Here is a 13,255-nt window from a genome sequence, read left to right as displayed (position 1 = left end):
TCCTCAAGCTTACAAATTTTTTCATTCTTTCAGGTTGATTCCATGTACAGTATAGCAAATGTGAGCTTGACTCCCTGGGTTAACTACACTTTCCGTGTCATTGCCTACAACAAGATTGGAGAGAGTGACCCCAGCTTTCCTAACCCAATCATTTGCAAAACTAACGCAGAACGTCCGAGAATCCACCCTCAGAATCTGCGGACGATTGGAGACAGACCTGGCTTTCTGCATATCGAATGGACAGTAAGTGGTTTGAGCCTAGAAACATGTATCTGTAGTTTAAAATGATGATTAGGTCTTTTTTAAGATTTCTGCTGAAAGTGTGAACATTTTTAACCCATAGAACATGATGAGGGGAAGCATGGGAAAGGCAATTTTAATTACTTTTATTGTGAAGTTCAAGCTTTCTCCTTTTCAAAAAAATGTATGTTTCTTGGTCTTATATTTGCCTGAGACCAGCAATAATAACAAACAAGCTTCACCTAATGTCATCTTCACAGTCTTCAGTTACTAGCCAGTCTTTGTAATACTTAAACTTTTATGCAGTGCTAAGAGGGTTAATCAGATTAGTTTTGCAAGGTATGCTTTTTTCGTTGTTTTGGATTGATAATTTGATAGTCATCTGCATGCATTTCATACTTTTTTTGCATTTCTCTTACAGCCAATGCCAGAGATTCAGCAGAATGGCCCTGGTTTTCAGTACATCTTGCAGTATGAGCGAGAAGGGTATCCAACCGGTGTGCAGCAATTTCCAATTGATGATTGGAGAGTGAGAGAAAAATACTTTGCAGTTGGAAACCAGATCTATGAACCATATATTATTACCTTGAAAGCCAAAAACAGTGTGGGTGATGCAATGCAAGATCCTCCTAAAATTCGAGGTTTCACAGCTGAATCAAGTAAGTTGTAGGTGGTTAATTCATGTTGTAAAGTTGTCTCATAAGAGTTGTAATGTATATGTATTAATACAAAGGTATAAGAAATTGTAATTTTTCAGAGATGAGATGAAAACAGTACAGACTGCTGATCTTTAGTATGTCAAAGATTGGTACGAACAATGGGTGCAGAGCACATGTAATAATCTGACCCTTTCTTTCACTTTTTGTCTGTTGACTAATCTGCCTGCTTATCTTGTCTGCAGATTCGCGAAACTCTCCGCCCTTACTGTTTGTTACCTGATTCTTTTTTGCTTCTTCTGTATGTCTTTTATTAGTACTTTTGTTATTAGTTATCAGTACTGTTTTTTATCTTTCCATCTTTGATATGCTGTCAATCTCGTGCAGGCATGCTCCTTCATAAACATGAGAATGTGCTATATAATCGCATGTTTATTATTATTTACTATTAAATTATTTATTAATAATAATGATCATGGGTTTAGTTACTATTGATTTTATTTCAGTTTATCCTGGATTGATTTAAAAAAATTATTTTTTAAAGAAAATTGTAAGCCTTCTTTTTATAATCTTCCTTCTTTTTCAGTTCCTAACACTGTGCCTGAGACTTTCCAGGCAGAGCAGGTGGAAGACACCTATGCAGTGTTAACTTGGGAATTTGACTATCAACAAATTAACAAAACACCCACAGCAATAAATGGGGAATTTCGTGGTTTCAAGGTTGGAAGGGTCTTTCTGTTTTCAAATTTTTGCAGTAAAATAACTGATTAGTGTGACTTTTATACAACACAAGAGCGCAGTATTTGCCATATTATAATAATAATTAGAACATGTTTATCGCTCAGCATTACAAGGAAAGTGGGTGGCTCTCTCTTATAAACACTCTATGATGCAAATCACATTCAGTCACTGAGCCAGAGGTTAAAGAATACAAAGGTAATGAATATTAAAATAAAAAAATTGAGGATCAGACATTTGACTTGTATGATGTAAAGCTGAATTGCATTAATGTATATTGATAACATGACTAAGAGATTATATATAGTATTTTTAATTAGTGTTTTTTAAAGTATCAACTAATATATACATGCAAAAATGACATGTCAACTAATGTATATAAAGGTCAGAACAGGTAAATATAACTGATTTGTGTAAATAACAGCAGCGTTGAAATTTAAATAAGGCACACTGTTGCATTTAATGCAGTTCTTATATAAAGTGGGCAGGAATGGAAATGTGTGAACACTTGGTTCAGCTCTTTCCTGGTACAAAATCCAGAATGATCTTTGTGAAAGAAGCTTAGCAATGTGACTGAAGCTAATGATACTTAGAGCTACTTAAATGACAAATGTAAATCTTTGACTGAATTTGTGTTTTCAAATTGTTTTTCCCATTATTAGATTCAGTTTTGGCAGAGAGGGTACAAAGATGACACACTGAGAGAGTGGAATATCTTACCAAAGGAGGCCCTTGCCTCACGAAACGGCAGACAGTTCGAACAACTGTCCAAGATCTTCTACCAATGACTACTGTAGAGGCACAAATCTCTGTGATGAACAACTACTATGTTTCACGGCCAACAGATGTTATGACCTTCCAAACAAAAGCAGGATGTGAGGAGAAAATGCGCAAATAAACACAAAACACCAACTTGCACAAGTGCAGATGCATGCATTAATTCAGCCTCATATAAAGCTTAGTTAAAATTGTGAGGTCTATTTTGAAAATTGTTTAGTTAATGAAAATTTCAGATACTTTTTTTGGTGATTTGTTTTGATTTTTAATGTTTTTGTTTTTACCTTAGCTTCTTTTGTTTTTTTTTGTTTTGTTTTCTGATTTTATCCTTTTTTTTTAACAGTCCCTGGACCAGTGGCTTTTTTCCGACCAATCAATATTGGAGACAACCATGTTAACTTGGAGTGGAAGCCACCAGATGAAAATCGTGGAGATATTTTAGGATATGACATTGGATATCAACTTGGTAAGGCTACTATAAAGGGTGATGTGAAAATAGGTTTTAGACAATAATAATAAAAGAAGAATTTTATAGTGTGCACTTCTAAAGAACATGCTCTTTGTGCTTAATAACTAGAACAAGACATGGGCAACATACGAAGGAGAGAAAAAAAACATACCCACGCTAAGAGGAACCAAGTAATGACTGAGAGTATTGTGACTTTGCAAAAGGAAGACAAGTAGAGAAGTAGCAATAAGCGAAAAAGATATTCTGTGCAATCTTCAAACAATCATTTATCTATCATTGTCTTGCTAGACATTTTGTAGTTGTAAGTCAGGACGAGCATCGTGGTCTTAATTTTATTTTGTTTTTGTTGTGTTTAGACAATTTCTTAGTCTGTACCTGAAATGTGCATTGTTAGCCATTTATATTTGTTCTGGATATCAGTGAAAGGCTTGGACCTTGGTGAAATGCAAGAACGAGACCCTCAGATTGATGATCCTTATGCTACCACTGCCATGTTGAGTGGCCTCTTGTCAACAAACAGGTACCGTGTCTACATCTGGGCTCGCACTTCTAAGGGCCGGGGTGAGAGCTACTTCATCGAGATCATTACAACAGAAGCTGGTGGTGCGTGTCTCTCTCTTGTGCTTCATCACTTGCACTTATTTAAACTTAATAGTATGAATTGTTGGTTTCATGCATGTCAAAATGCAGCATCACAGCCTGGAGAAGCTAACAAATCATTGATCTGGCCTTAAAACAAATTGTCACTTGCAATTTGAAGATTTAAGTGCAAATGTTTTGATAATGCACATTTAATTTTACCTGGATTTTTGCTGTTAACATATTTTTGTGAATGTTTTGTGGATTTGCCCTGTTGTCATTTAAAAAATTTTAACATTTTGTAGACCCTCAAGCACCACGCTTTGCCATCACTGATGTTGGACGGACTTACATCAATGTTACTTGGTGGATAAACCCCTATGCCAAGTCAGGCACTGTCGTCTTTGTGGAGTACAGGAGAGAAGGTAAAGTCAGTAACATACCAATGTGTAAAATAGTACTCTGCTCATCATTATTAGTTTCTTTTCTGTGTTACCAGAAATCTTAAATCTTTTTGCCGACTACCTTCTCTCATTTATCTTGTGTTTCTGCCAGAACCCCTTTTTTTCAGGTGATTTGTGCCTTTTTGAGAAACATGTAAAAAAAAATGAGTACGGGCAGATAGGTCAGTAGTGAGAGCACCGGCATTCAAGGCTAGAGATACAAATAGCTACTAACCAATTTGATGTCCTGTGTAGAGTGGTATGCCTTGGCCTTTTGATATAGCTTATGGAATGGGTATCTGAGCTTTTACTGGTTGGGGAAGGAAATGTAGTTGAAAGGAGATAAAGACTGCCCTCGTGGTCTGTTGCAAGGGTGGATTTTAGAATCTCATTCCCTGGTGGCCAGATAGCTACATGACCTCTATTACAGTCCTGTGATGCCTTTGAAGAACTACACTCCACTACATGCAAGGTGTGAGTAATGGTAAAAGTATGTGAAATTTATATTTATTAGCAAATACTTATTGCATTTTCTTCTTCAGATGCTCCTGAGTGGTTGAAATCAACAGATGAAGTTATCTCAACCTGGAAGAACATTAGTGGACTTGAATCGGGCACCACATATGAACTGCGTGTTGTTGCCACCACTGGTAATGTGCGACAGGCTTCTCACATTGAACGAGTAACCACTGATGGAATAGGTAAATGAATATATTTTTTTAAGTCTTAAGATGTTCCCACAGTATTATTTTGCTGTTTGTTACTTATATAGATGCCTGTAGGTGTCTCCCTTTGTGTATTTTCAAACCAAGGCATTTGCCATTATTTCACTTATCTGATGGGAGATCGATATTGTGAATGGAAGCTTTGCATCAATACATCAATATTGTTGCTTTGTAGCCCATAGTATAAGAACATAAAATGTTGTACCCTTAGCTTAGGGATGTAAACATACAAATTCTTATTTGCATAGCATTTTGTTGACATTCATTAACACACTTGCAGAAACTGTGGCACAGATGTGTACTTAACAATCCATTTTCTCATTTCAGCTATAGCATCTGCACTGGTTGGCAACATCGGCTGGTTTGTGGGGATGTTGCTGGCGCTCATCCTGCTGATTGCTCTCATTGTCGTCTTCATCATGTTATTTCGCAAAGGAAAGCGGTTCAAACCGAGGTCTTCACCCTCAGGCTCCTACTACGGAGGTGATGCTGCGAATTACACTGGTACATACCCGGATAGTAAGCCCATGTCCACTTACCTATCTTTTCTTCCGCTGCTTTGGAGGGCTCTTCTCCCTCTGTCAGTCATTGTTTGCACACTCTTTTGACTTTGCATGCTTATGCTTTTTGAGTTTCTTGTGCCAGGGTCTAAGTCATGGATCAGAGACAGTCACAGCAATTTGAGATGAGGCAATAGTATGTTGTAAAGAACTATTAACTTCTTTCTCTTGATTGTCATTCTCCTGAAAAGTCCCAGAATCTAAGACTGTTTACTGTCTGCATCTGTGAACTGGTCCCTGGTTTTTAAAGGTCTAATAGAGTGCATTAGATCTTTAAGTTATCACAGCCTCAAGATTGTGCCAAGCAGTTTAGAATGTGCAACCTAGTCCAGATTATATCAGCTTGTACTAAAAGATTCTGAAACAAATCAGACCAGTGTTGGCATACTTTTGAAGATAATATTGCAAAAAAAATCTATCAGTGTTTAATTCCTTTTTTCTTTTGGGAGATGAGGCTAGGTGGAATTCTGCTGCTTGGTTATCAGAGGTCACAGAGATAAGCATAAACAGTGTTACTGGCATTATCAGTTATCATTATGTATCATGAGCCTAATTCCTTAATTCTTGCATTTAATCTTGAAATGGAAGTGTCTCTTGCATGAAGATATTGTGAAATATACAGGGTGTCCTCGGAAAAATTATACATTTCTTTGAACGACTATAAATGCAGTATGCATTTAACTACATTTTAAATAATAATGATAAGTTAATTTGTATAGTGCAATATCTCAGTCAAAAGGAGAGCTCATTGCGCTGAACATGATTCATGAAATAGTCAGGAAGAGCAATGTGAAGACTGTGTTCCAGCAGCAAAGGGCAATTCTGTTCATTCTATTTTTATAATAGAATCTACAGATGTGACTTATTTTTGTGAACGTCTGTTTTCAAAGCAAGTCTGTTCTTGTAATGCTTATAATGGAAAGCAGTGGGATCGCAAACATTAAGACACTGTCTTTGTACCTCAACTGCGTTTCCAAACAGCCATTAGCATTAATTTTCTTTGTTCAGAACTTGGTATGGCTGCTATTATTTGTTCCAGCAGGTTAAATCCAAAAAGAAATTAACATCAACCAAGTTGTCTGCTATTTAAGTGTATATATATTATGTTTGGGACATCCTGTATATACATATCTATATAAACTCACCTAATTATCTGTAATGCACTTAATCAGTTCCGGTGTAATGAAGAAACCAAAATTTAACTTCAGAATATTCAAATGCATGCACATACTTCACTGCTTTCAGACCTATACATGCTTGCCATGTGAGATCACTGCTTTGGTGCTTTGATCCATTGGAAATTGCAAATGCTAGGTAGACCAAGAGACAGTTTGCATTCTGAAGAATTATGCACTACTCTCTTAGTCTGGCATATCTTTTGTAATTTGATAATGTGCTGATTTTGAAGTGCTATTTTAAAATCCTTGTTCTAAATACAGTTTATTTTTTCGGCATTTATGTACACCACAGTAGGCAAAGCCATCATCAAATTCCACATAGGTCCGAATTTGTGAGATGATGATTTGGAGTTAGTAAAATGCCAGAAACATGTGCGTGTGTGGTTTTGTGTATTGTCCTGATAAAAATTATGGCTGTAATTTATGCATGCTTATTTTTTTTAACCATGTGGAGTGATTAATATTACCAAAGTGCAGGAACTCTAGAGATTACCTAAATGCGTACACATTGAGGAAAAGGTTGTTGTTTGGGACATACAACATAAAGAACTCTGTGACATGATGAGACAGAGAAAGAGGCTTAAAAGTTTAGCTTGGTTCATATGCATGGGAAGGTATATGCAAAAAACATGCTTTTGTAAAAGCCTTGTCTCCATTTTTAAAATTAAACCTTTAGAAGATTCCTGCACTTTGTATCAATTACATGCATGATATAACCTAACCTTAACTGACCCTAATGCAACATCTTTTAGTTATTTTGTTTTTAAATGGTATCCCTTTCATAGAGACTGATAGGTTTTGCTTGCAAAGAAATGAACCACTGTATGAGCATGTGAAAAACATCTAGAAACATGCAGGTATATGCTTGACAAAAGTACAATCAAATCAAAATCAAATCAAATCAAAACAGACTTTATTGTCTGTCCAGGAGACCCAGGACAGAAATTTGTCTTCGCTCACAAGGGCATGCTTACATTCTCATACAGACATTTAACACACAGGAGTAAAAGTTAGGAGTAAAAAAGTGTAGACTGCACCGTTCCATCAAAGCAGTTTATGTTTATCCTAACAACAAACCTTTGGTGACCAAGGGCCTAAAAGCAGTGCTTAACAAAAAAAAAACATGTGTTTTTCACGGGTTCTGCCCACGACAGAAAATTGGTACATAGAGAGGTCCATGATGCTATCCGTTGGGTCAAGGTAAAACACAAGTCAAAAATAGAGTCTCAGTTTGCTACAGGTAACATCCGAGTAGCTTGGCAGAGACTCAACAACATGGCCAATATTGATGATCGGAGGAAGGGGTCGAAAGCCAAAATCTCGATCTCAGGCGTTGAGAGTACAGCCCTGCCTAATGCTCTTAATGCTTTCTTTGCTCGTTTCGAGTCTCATGACTTCGCAGTGCAAATGAAAGATGTGCATAGTTCTCTTCACCCTGTACAGAAGGTTGAGATTTGTCATGGCCAAATTATTATGGTCATTTGTACCATGGCCATTGTTTATCCAGGATGGTTTGATACTGAAATACTCTGTCAAAATTTCACCATTTTTACACAACACCTGAAGAAGCAGACAGCAAATGGAACTTGGTGGAAACAACATTAGAGTTATGAAAAGGCAGACCCTAAACAATTTTCAGTTGGCCAGTACCCAAAAAATTGATGCATGGCTGAGGTGGGGCTTTCAAGGGAAGTGGCATAGAAAGTGTTTTGTGTAGAATAAAACCTGGCATAAACATATAAATTGTAGGAACTTGAGAGCGTGAAATAGTTTAAAGTAAACAAATGAAAAGCAAATATAGAAAAGAGCATGTTTCCTTTACATCTGAGGACACAGTAGGAATATTAGGAATATTTTTGTGCTTTTAAATGATTTCAATGCTTGATATTACAGAACTTTATAGCATGAGACTGAGTAAAAGTTTTACTGGTCTGTATTTTTGGTCAGCTGTGGAGTTTGATTGTACTATAGAACTTTCAGTATTTCCCTTTGCTGTATGCCGTTTCAGATTTTGCTCATCAGCCATGTAACGTTCTTAAACACAATCTGGTCAGAGCATTTGAGCAGCTACTAGAGTCAGTAACTCTTAATAGCAACAAGCTTGAAAATTTTCCATAGTGCATTCATACCCTCAATTTCTTCCTTCCAAATGATCATCCTTTACTCCTTAGGTCAAGGTAAAAAGATGTGCTACTTTAATTTATTCACCCTTTTAATGTTACTTGCCCTTCCGTTATCTGTTAGTCATTTGTGCTGTGATTTGTAGCTCACACAAAAACACACTATGAAGACTTTAAAAAGATTTTAGGTGTGCACAGCCTTGCAAAATCTTGGAAGTAATATATTGATAAATTGTAACACCCTTTCCCTTTTGTTTTCACTCAAATTCATTCAAGAACAAGATACTGAACACTAGTGGCTGCAAAATTGCTTGAGTGACCAGTAGTAGCAGATTGTAGCTTTTAGACTAAATATTGATTTGTATTGCTCTACTAAGTTAATAATAGACAAATGTTGTGCAAACAATTTCATCTTTTTTTCTCTCTCTCTCTCCCTCTTCTCCTCCCTTTTGGCCCAATAGAAAAAAAAGATTCATTTACATTTACATACAAGTGTGTATATCTTCATGGGTAGGACCAGCAAAGTAAGATAACACCCTAGCTGGATGCTATCTTAGCTGTCATAAAATATTTGCAGCTTAGTTGACTGATAGAGAGAGATAAAGCAAGTCAGCTTAGCACATTTCTACATCCAGGCCCAGGAGATGAGTCATAACATTCAATATAGTTGTATTTTTTTTATTTTTTTGAAAAGACCAGTGAAAATTAAATCCAGGGAGAAAATCCTGTGCCCAAGACAGGCATTTTAAACATCCTAATCAGTAACTATGATGGCTAAATGTTTGTAATATTAGTGGCTTCTGTTCTACCTAGCTGAGTATGTCTAATCCTCTTCAGAATATGACATTACAGAAGTTATGTATGTAAATATCTGTTAGGCATTGTCAGAAGAGATGAAGGTCAGAATGTGGGTTTTGCAAGACATAAAATCTAGGGCAACCAAATGAAAGTTCCAACATAAATTGACATCCGGAATAGTGATTATCCCCCATGTCCCACCCCTCTTCTTTTTTTTTTTCCAACTAACTGCATCCACCCTTCAAAACAGGTTTGTTGTAAAGTACATAGGTTATGATTGGGAATAGTCCTTGGTTAATTTTTCTTGTGCTGTTTCATATTGCTCTCACTTCATCAAAACACTCCATTTTGGTTTTGTTTTTAAACAGAAGCTGAAATGTTTGTGTACTTAAAAAAGAAAGAAAATGACCTTGATTTGTTTTGATTCTAGACACTTCTCGAATACCTGAACGTTCATCAGACTTTGGTCCAGAGCCTCGTGGCTATAGCAATGACTACTATGAAAGGAAGGAGTGAGTATCTTTTACTGTATTCTGTGTTCCTGTGCATAAACATACATAATTTATAGAACCTTTTAGAAAATACAGGATTTGAACCTCAGAAACTTTCAGTAGCAAACACAATGAGTGTGTCATCTCATGATGATCCATCTTGCTGCTCTTTTGATCATCACATTAGCAATTTGGTGTTTCTTTTTTTTGTCTCAGCAGGTATGATGATGACAAGTACTATGACAAAAAGCCTAAGGATGATTACTATGATGATCGTCGTGACGATTATGATGATCGTGACTATGACCGTCGTGGTGATTATGATGATCGCCGTGACGACTATGACCGCCGTGACGACTATGACCGCCGTGACGACTATGACCGCCGTGATGATTATGATGACTATGACGATCACAGGGGTGGACGCAATGACCATGACTACAGAGACAAGGATTACTCCCGTGACTATGATGACTATGATGACAATAGGGAAAACCATGCCAAGAACTACCCGAAGAGTGGAAGAGGACGCATGCCTTCTGATGCACCTTATGAAGACTATGAACGCAAGCCTTCTGGAAGCTATGACCCCGACGTCGACATGAATGAACCAACCCGCTTTGACCGCCATGGAGCACCCAAAGATAGCCGCCCGCGCAATGATTCTCATGGTAGTGGACCCCCTGCCTCTTCCACTTTTGTGTAGAAAAGCGTTGCAGGGATATATAAAGCCAGTCCCTGAATCCATGCCCCTAGCATTCACTGCTAAGGGGCTGCCTTGCAGAAATCTATATGCAGTGGGAAGTGTCTTATGAAAGCATGGATTTGTATAACAAAATGTCATATCCATTTGTAATACATGGCAAAAGCTGTTTTCAGCATGTGTAATACGAGTTTCTTCTTGTGTGTATTTTAAAGAGCTTAATGTAGCTTCCAACAGGTCAGAGAAGAAAACCGCATCTTTTGAGAACTTAACAGGCAGCTGAGACAGAAATAAGACAGTACATTCCAGTAGAATTGTTTTTTGTTCATGTTGAATGATAAGACATTTTCATGGAGCTGGGTGAAAATATAAACGAAGTTTATGATAGTGCAACTGAAACAGGACTTAGGGAACCCTGCTTGAAATAGATCAGGCATCAGATTGCCCTCCGTTTAAGTTTCAGCCATTCTTTCCCTACCCCTGATGTGAATGAATAAATAAAATAATTTTTAAACGCTGGACATACTAATAAATAAACCAAACTCCACATGTAGTTAAACCTGAAGAATATTAACTGGAATGCATGTAGCCTGATGTCTTATGTCCATACTGTCACACTCTTTAAAACTAAGCGGCCATCTACTGTTTTGTACACTGGGAATCTGCATTGAAAAAATCTCCTTATAGTTCCTTGTGAGGATGATTCTTTGTGGACATTGCTTTCAGATGAGTAGATCAAGTATTGAATAGTCCTCAAGATGTGTTAAGGTGTAAAACTGCTCCTACAGGGGGAAGATAAAATGGTTCATTTTGCACAGACGTATCTTTACAGCTTTATTAAATAGTAAATAAGAATTTATATGAAGTAGGTTTTATATGCTTGATTTTCATGCCTGCTGGTTGGGGAAGGACAAAGTGTAAACAAGTGATGTAAGATTATGAAGTCCTAAGCTGTATGCTACAAACTTTTTCTTTTAAATATATTCTTGGCGTTCAAATTTCCATTATGCCTCAAATCTTTCTTTTCCATCCAGCAAAAATGTTTGTAAAATATAATTTGGCTTCACATATAGGAGACAGAGTTGTAAATAATTGTTCTGTTCCAAATGTACAGTCATATTTTCATTCATGAACATCATAGATACATATCAATTGTTGGAGTACAAACATTTGGAGTGCCTATAACAACATATTTCTTCTGTACAAAACCCCATTTTCTAGATTTTTACATGTGTAATTCATCCTGTATGTGTGAGTGAAGACATGCATGTCTTTGTATTCCTATGTGTATCGCTCAATAATTTTGAGATGTATGTTTATGAAGGTTGCAAACAAGGTGCATTATTAAGATATGATCCTCTGAATGCAGTCTCATACATTCCTTTGTATTATGTTCATATGCAACGTGTTTATACATTCATATTCTGGTGGCTTAAACAAGGAACTAATTCAGAGGGTGTGTGAAGAAATGCCGAAAGATTAGGGAAGGAGGACACATGAAGATATCAATATTTAGATCTGGCAAAAATAAAGAAGTAAAAGTAATAAGCATTTTTGTTTTTTGTTCTGATGCCACCATTTTTAATTTTACTTCATTGTTCATTAAACTTCATCCATCTTGCATATGGACCTTTTATTGTCTTAGAAAGCTTTTGATAGCCTGTAATAACAAACCATTGTAAGAAAAACAGGTTTTTCTGGAGGCTATAACCTGATTATAACCCTTAATAAATTTTTTTAAAATACCTATTTCTTTCAATTTTTGTATGTGTATGGCTTTAGTCTGGTCGGTGATTGATGGCATTAGTATAACATTACATAAAAAATATAAATGAAGGGCACATAAAATGTGTAATGCATTTTTTAAACTGTAGGGAAAATACAAAAGACTTTCATTCACTTCTTAAAACTGAGTTATACAGTGCTGAATAAAATCTTTCAAATGTAATAAATTTTGTAGTTTGAACCCAGCAAACTCAATGCCTATAACATTTTGTAACAGGCTGAACTACTTGTAGAACACTGATACCAAATAGAATCAACTTTGCTGATACTCGTCGAAAGGTGGGCGTGACAGCAGATACATCCGGGTCAGTGTGGCTTCACTTTCCCTCCTAAGTGGTCATTAATTTTGGTATCCTCTTTGGTGCAACCAACTAGTTAGTGCCATTGCTGATAAATTGCCCAAAGGGATTAATAAAGTTCGTCATTGCCATTGTCATGTCAAATGGATCCTTAAAAGTTTTCATACAAAGCAAAAAGAGGAGCGGACGGCACTGGTACATAAACTTTTGCATCCAATTCATGGACTTTTCATCCACACTTAATACCATTCAATCTCAATTGCTCTGTCAGTAGTAGCTGTTAGTACTATAATGGGTATAAATGGGGGGGGGGGGAGGAATGTGAACTTGTGTGCATATCAGTTCAGGGGAAATCCCCTCCTAGTTTTTGAGGGGAGATCGAAAGTCTTGCATTCCTGACGAGACAGCTGTCAAAGCTAGAGGCTAGTGTTTTGAGGACAGCCTAGGAATATGAAATTTAGTGATTTCTTGCCCAGTAGAGATAATCTTTTACATGTGAAAATGCTCTAAATTTTGGTTTTAACAGATAAAGCTGTATTTTGAATATATGAAGAATATAAGCTAAACTCTATGACAAGTGTAAGAAAGAGGTGAGTGAGCTGAAAAGCAGTTTTGTATAAATTTGATATCGAAAAATTAGTTTTTTTAGGAATCACTTGAGGGTTGTCGAGATTCATTGCCGCTAAGACGCAAT

The 13,255-nt window shown here is 36.6% G+C and overlaps 2 protein-coding genes across 10 annotated transcripts in view; both read left to right on the top strand.

The window, feature by feature from the left end:
• Positions 1-2,877, top strand: part of LOC112572610 (neuroglian-like) — a 32,348-nt gene extending 29,471 nt beyond the window's left edge. For all 3 annotated transcript variants that reach the window (XM_025252368.1, XM_025252369.1, XM_025252367.1), the window contains exons 15-19: positions 34-243; positions 662-899; positions 1,483-1,616; positions 2,297-2,509; positions 2,755-2,877. In XM_025252368.1, coding sequence (XP_025108153.1) covers positions 34-243; positions 662-899; positions 1,483-1,616; positions 2,297-2,422 — 708 coding nt within the window. In that variant the 3' untranslated portion in view covers positions 2,423-2,509; positions 2,755-2,877. The remainder of the gene's footprint in view (positions 1-33; positions 244-661; positions 900-1,482; positions 1,617-2,296; positions 2,510-2,754) is intronic.
• LOC112572607 (neuroglian-like) overlaps positions 1-12,222 on the top strand; it is a 170,281-nt gene extending 158,059 nt beyond the window's left edge. For 2 of the 7 annotated variants that reach the window (XM_025252357.1, XM_025252356.1), the window contains 6 exons: positions 3,301-3,483; positions 3,765-3,884; positions 4,445-4,603; positions 4,955-5,146; positions 9,714-9,795; positions 9,991-12,222. In XM_025252357.1, the coding sequence (XP_025108142.1) occupies positions 3,301-3,483; positions 3,765-3,884; positions 4,445-4,603; positions 4,955-5,146; positions 9,714-9,795; positions 9,991-10,480 (1,226 nt within the window). In that variant the 3' untranslated portion in view covers positions 10,481-12,222. The remainder of the gene's footprint in view (positions 1-3,300; positions 3,484-3,764; positions 3,885-4,444; positions 4,604-4,954; positions 5,147-9,713; positions 9,796-9,990) is intronic. The other 5 variants (XM_025252362.1, XM_025252363.1, XM_025252360.1 and 2 more) reach the window with 5 other exon arrangements.
• Positions 12,223-13,255: the final 1,033 nt, after the last annotated feature.

This window comes from Pomacea canaliculata, linkage group LG9 (assembly GCF_003073045.1).
Source record: "Pomacea canaliculata isolate SZHN2017 linkage group LG9, ASM307304v1, whole genome shotgun sequence".
Lineage (NCBI taxonomy): Eukaryota > Metazoa > Mollusca > Gastropoda > Architaenioglossa > Ampullariidae > Pomacea > Pomacea canaliculata.
Note: the sequence above shows the minus strand (reverse complement) of the source record. Positions and strands in the feature narration are given on the sequence as shown.